The sequence below is a fragment of the Crocuta crocuta genome, unplaced genomic scaffold, assembly GCF_008692635.1.
Source record: "Crocuta crocuta isolate KB4526 unplaced genomic scaffold, BGI_CrCroc_1.0 scaffold115, whole genome shotgun sequence".
In the NCBI taxonomy this organism is placed as follows: domain Eukaryota; kingdom Metazoa; phylum Chordata; class Mammalia; order Carnivora; family Hyaenidae; genus Crocuta; species Crocuta crocuta.
This window is the reverse complement of record NW_027530575.1, coordinates 7,892,227-7,897,320: the sequence shown is the minus strand read 5'-3', so window position 1 is coordinate 7,897,320 and position 5,094 is coordinate 7,892,227. Positions and strand designations below refer to the sequence as shown.

At 52.4% G+C, this 5,094-nt stretch overlaps 1 protein-coding gene across 1 annotated transcript in view; it reads left to right on the top strand.

Annotated features, from left to right (window-relative positions):
• Positions 1–1,902: 1,902 nt before the first annotated feature.
• MRPL4 (mitochondrial ribosomal protein L4) overlaps positions 1,903–5,094 on the top strand; it is a 7,399-nt gene continuing 4,207 nt past the window's right edge. The window contains exons 1-4 of the mRNA XM_077767978.1: positions 1,903–2,204; positions 2,290–2,356; positions 2,443–2,593; positions 5,067–5,088. Of these exons, the coding sequence (XP_077624104.1) occupies positions 2,148–2,204; positions 2,290–2,356; positions 2,443–2,593; positions 5,067–5,088 (297 nt within the window). The 5' untranslated portion in view covers positions 1,903–2,147. The remainder of the gene's footprint in view (positions 2,205–2,289; positions 2,357–2,442; positions 2,594–5,066; positions 5,089–5,094) is intronic.

The following is a 5,094-nucleotide window of genomic DNA, read 5'->3' as shown; positions in this document are numbered from 1 at the left end:
AGACAGCCACCTCGAAGCCACTCTCTCCCCACTTCCGGCCTTTGCAATCCTGTTTTTTCAGTCCGGAACACCTTTTCTCCTCTGGAGAAACTCCTGATGGACCCTCAAACCTTAACCCTCAGGTTACAGCTTTAGGGAAGTCACCTCTTCACCCCTGGCCCCCGGGGTGAAGAGTTCTTCCCCTGGGTTTCCACAGACCCTGTAGACCTCTCTTCCTCTATTCTGATTCCTCAGTCTTCTGTACTGCACTGTATCTTAATGTCTGCTGGATTTACCCACGCAGTACACAGTAAGTGGCTAATAAATCATTAAGCAACTAAGTACTGTTCCATCATTTGTTACATGAAACCCAAACTTCCTGGCGCAGGACAGACTTGTAAATCTGCCTGTGAAATCATAAACTGGTTCTGGCAGGAGACACACGGTTGTAGTAGTGGCTTTTGGGAGAGGAACCAGGAGGGGCAGAGGTCAGAGACTGGAGGAGGCATTTCATTCTAGTTATACTTTTGTTGTAATTGTTCACATTTTCTTTACCCGGTCTGTGAATTACCTATGCAAACATAAAATGAATGAATAGAATTCTACAACATAAAGGATTTAAGGACCTTTTTAAATTAGAAAGTAGGTGAGGTGTTTGTTTGTTTTTTTTAATGTTTTATTTATTTCTGAGAGAGAGACAGCATGAGCAGGGGAGGGTCAGAGAGAGAGGGAGACACAGAATCTGAAACAGGCTCCAGGCTCTGAGCTAGCTGTCAGCACAGAGCCCAACGCGGGGCTCGAACCCACAAACCTCAAGATCATAACCTGAGCCAAAGTCCGACGCTTAACCCACTGAGCCACCCAGGTGCCACAGTTGGTGAAGTTTTAAATTCACACCCACAATTATTCCAGCAGGAATAGAGTAAACAGTGAAATACAATGTAAATTTTTATTAATATCACACAAAAATATCTGATACAGATAAGATAAAAAAAAAAGCACCCACATCTTTAGCATAGCATTCAAGTCCTCCGGAGTCCACCTCACTCCTGCTTTGGCTCTTGCCTTGTTTTAATGATAAAACTTACCTTCAATAACAACAACAACAATAATAATATCATCATTAAGTGTTCACTTTGTGCAAGGCATGGCGGGCTTGACCTTCAACATTTCACTGAAGTCTCACGACCTCTCCATTTTCCAGATGAGGCAACTGAGGTTGGCTCCCAGACCACGTTCTAGGCCACTGAGATCCTAATCCAGGCCACCCTGGCAACCCGGGGTTTCAGACTTGGCGGGGCAGCGAAGTGAGGGGTTCGTGACGCCCTCTGGAGGTCGCGCGGAGAAAGCGGTCAAGAACCTAAAAACGAACATTTGAATTTCCGTAAGGATGAGCAATGAGGGAGGCGATCCAGGATCTGCGGACTCCCCACTTCGCTGTTTTCGGAGAGCGGTCTGACAGCGGACAGCACCCTGGCCTAGGAGGTGGAGAAGACAGACCTAACCTTTGGTTTGAGGGGGAACGTACCCCTGGTTTGGGGCATCTGAGAGAAGAGGCACGGTCCCCCAGGCTCAGTCCTAAGTGCTTTCCGTGAGAGATAAGGTCCTGCACTTCAACACACAAAAGCACGTTATAGGAAACCGCAAAACCTCAGAGATTATAGGAAGCTACGCGGGACGCGGAGGAGCACGGAAGGCATGCCCGACATCAAAAACGTAACAGTTATTGGTCGTGTTCTCTTAGAGCCCGCCCCAGAACCGCCCAGACATAGGCGGGCCACTTTTCCAGGCTTAACGCTTATTGGCTGAACGAAGAGAGTACCTTCCATCACGGAGGTCTCATTGGCTGAATTCCTGCTCTTAGGGGGCGGGACCCCGAAAAAGGGCTGGGCGTGTGTAGGGGGCGCGGCTGCTTGCTGTAAGTCGCATTTTCAGGTGTCGCACAGGGTCCTTTAGGCCAGGCGTGAAAATCGGGGCCTGGGGTTTCGTCTTGGGGCGGAGGTGGAGGCCCACGCTGGGCCAGGCCCCGCCGTCTTCGCTCTGGCACACTCAGCTTTCCAAGCGCCGAGCCGAGCGGGGTGGGCGGTGTCGCCGGCGTGACGTCATCGCCAAGCGTCCAGCACACCCAGAAGGAGCCGTGACCTCTCCGCGTGGGGAGCTGCGGGACAATGCTGCAGCTAGTACGGGCCGGGGCGCGGGCCTGGCTTCGGCCCACCGGCTGCCGGGTGAGGCCGGGGACTGGGAGCGGGGTGGGAGGACAAAGGTTGGCGGTTCCGGGCGCCGTCGCTCACGCTCGCCCACCGTTCACAGGGCCTGAACGCGCTGGCGGAAGAGGCGGTGCAGCCGGCGGCGAAGCCAGAGGCAGTAGTTAGCGCGGGTGAGGTTGCCAGGGTCGCCCCAGGAGGGGCGGCGACCGGGAGCCCCGACGCTCGGCCTTGACCCTTGACCTCCCAATGGCTTCAGGTCCCCAGGCGCCCGTGCTGCGCAGGTGCGAGCTCCCGGTCCCCGCGTCCCGGCGTCCGGTGCAGGCCTGGGTGGAGTCCCTGCGAGACTACCAGCAGGAGCGTGTGGGTCTGGCCGAACTGCACCCCGAAGTTTTCTCCACGGCGCCCAGGTGAGTGGGAGTGAAACGGTGGACTGAGTGCCAGAGGGATGCGACGCGGGGCTTTGGGAATCACGATGATCTGGGCTCGAGGCTCAGTTTCTCCCGCCTGCCAAAAGGGGATGATGATTTTCCCAGCTACAGAGTTGTGTGAGGTTGAGATCTAAGAGGTAACATCCCGGAGGGGTTAAGACGCGGGAGTGACTGGGTTCAGGTTCCTGCCTTCCTCTCTTGTGTTTCCGTGTCCCCATTCTGTCAAACCTCAAGAGTTTGCTGTGATGACGAGGTGGGTTAATTCTGGCGCATAAAAAGTTCTATAGGTATAGATTATCGTTGCTGTTAATTGAGTTTTGTAAAAATGAGCACCGACGACAGTTAAGCCCTTACTGTGTGCCTGGCATAGCCTGTTTGCAGTTTGGTTAAGTAGACCCTCCTAGCAACCCTAGGGTCAGTTATTCTTGCTTTGTAGATAAGAAAGCTGAGGGCACAGACAGGTTAAGAAATTTGCTCAGTGTCACACAGCTTGTAAGATTTAGAGCCAGGAGGGGCACCTGGGTGGCTCAGTCGGTTGAGCATCCGACTTTGGCTCAGTTCATGATCTTGCAGTACGTGAGTGACTTCGAGCCCCATGTCCGGCTCTGTGCTGACAGCTCAGAGCCTGGAGCTTGGTTCGGATTCTGTGTCTCCCTCTCTCTCTTCCCTTCCCCTGCTCCTCTCTGTCTTTCTGTCAAAAATAAACAAACATTTAAAAACTTAAAAAAAAAAAAAAAAGATTTAGAGCCAGGATCTCAACCTTACGTGGACCAGCTTCTTGGGCTGGGTTCTGGCTGGCCGAAGTTTATGATACTTCTGAAGTGCATCATATCTGCCCCATAAGTGCTGTTAATTTGTTACTATTACTGATATTGGCATGGTTTGCCCCCCTGCTTTTCCAGAGTCCCAATCTAGTAGAGGGTGACAAAAGAAATTGAAAACAACATATACAGAGGGGCACCTGGGTGGCTTAGTCGGTGAAGCGTCCGACTTGGGCCCAGGTCATGATCTCACAGCTCGTGAGTTTGAGCCCCACGTCGGGCTCCGNAAAAAAAAACCATATACAGAGTCCCAAACTAGTTGAGGGCGACAAAATTAAATTTAAAACAACGTGGGGCGCTTGGGTGGCTCAGTGGGTTAAGCATCTGACTCTTCATCTCTGCTCAGGTCAAGATCCCACGGTCAGGGGCGCCTGGGTGGCTCAGTCGGGTAAGCGTCCGACTTCAGCTCAGGTCAGATCTCATGGTTCATGGGTTCGAGCCCTGCATCAGGCTCTGTGCTGACAGCTCAGAGCCTGGAGCCTGTTTCAGATTCTGTGTCTTCCTCTCTCTCTGCCCCTCCCCCACTCATGCTCTGTCTCTCTCTGTCTCAAAAATAAACTATAAAAAAATTAAAAAAAAAAAAAGATCCCACGGTCAGTGAGTTGAGCCCCCCGTTGGGCTCTGCACTAACAGGGCAGAGCCTGCTTGGGATTCTCTCTCTCTGTCTCTCCCCACTCCTCGGCGCACGCGTGCACTGTCTCTCTCTCTCAAAGAAATAAACTTAAAAGAAATTAAAAACAACATATTTTGTTTATTCTATAAATACTTAGGCAGCATCTGCTACGTGCCAGATCCCATGCTAGCTGTTGGGAATACAGCCGTGAATGGGCATTGAGGTTGCCAGTGTTGCTTACAGTCTAGAGCAGGGTCAGCAGACTTCTCCTGTGAAGGGCCAGCCAGTAAATATTTTGAGCTTTGCCGGCTCTAACGTCGCCATGGCAACCACTCATCTCTGATGTAGCGCAAGAGCAGCCAGGACAGTTTGTAAGCAAAAGCGGAGTCGTGTTCCAGTAAAACATATTGACAGGAACGGGCAGCGGGCCAGATGTGGCCGCCTAGCCTCGGTTTGCCAATCCCAGCAGTCACGTCCGATGTAGCCACGTAATGTGAGTCACACGTAGAATTTACATTTTGCTAGCAGACGCATTAGGGGAAAAAAATAGGAAGAAACAATCATTTATTGTATTTAACCTGCTGTATCTAAGACATTGTCATTTCAACATGTGGCACTGGCCACGGTTCGGGCATTCGGTAGCCACACCCGTGGCCAGTGTCTGCTGAATGGAATCTCAGGACTAGAGAGTAAGGTACTGTGAGAAGCAGGAAGAGGTAGCTGTCTCCCTAGCACGGAGGCTTCTCTCAGAGATGCTGTTTGGGCTGAGGAAGGGACCAGCCAGGGGAAGAGCGTTTCCGGCGGAGGGAACAGTGAGCGCGAAGGCACGGAGGCTGGACCCCATCTCACAGAATGGAGATGGCACGGGCCCGGAGGTGGTGCGACACGGGCCAGAGGGGGGCGGGGGCGGATGCACAGGGCCCTGGAACCGGAAGGGAGGAGCTCCTGTTTGCATCTGGTGAGGTGGGGAGGACTTCAGTGGGAGGTGGGCCTTTCACGACCTCTTCATTCTCCGTAGGATGGATATCTTGCATCAGGTTGCCATC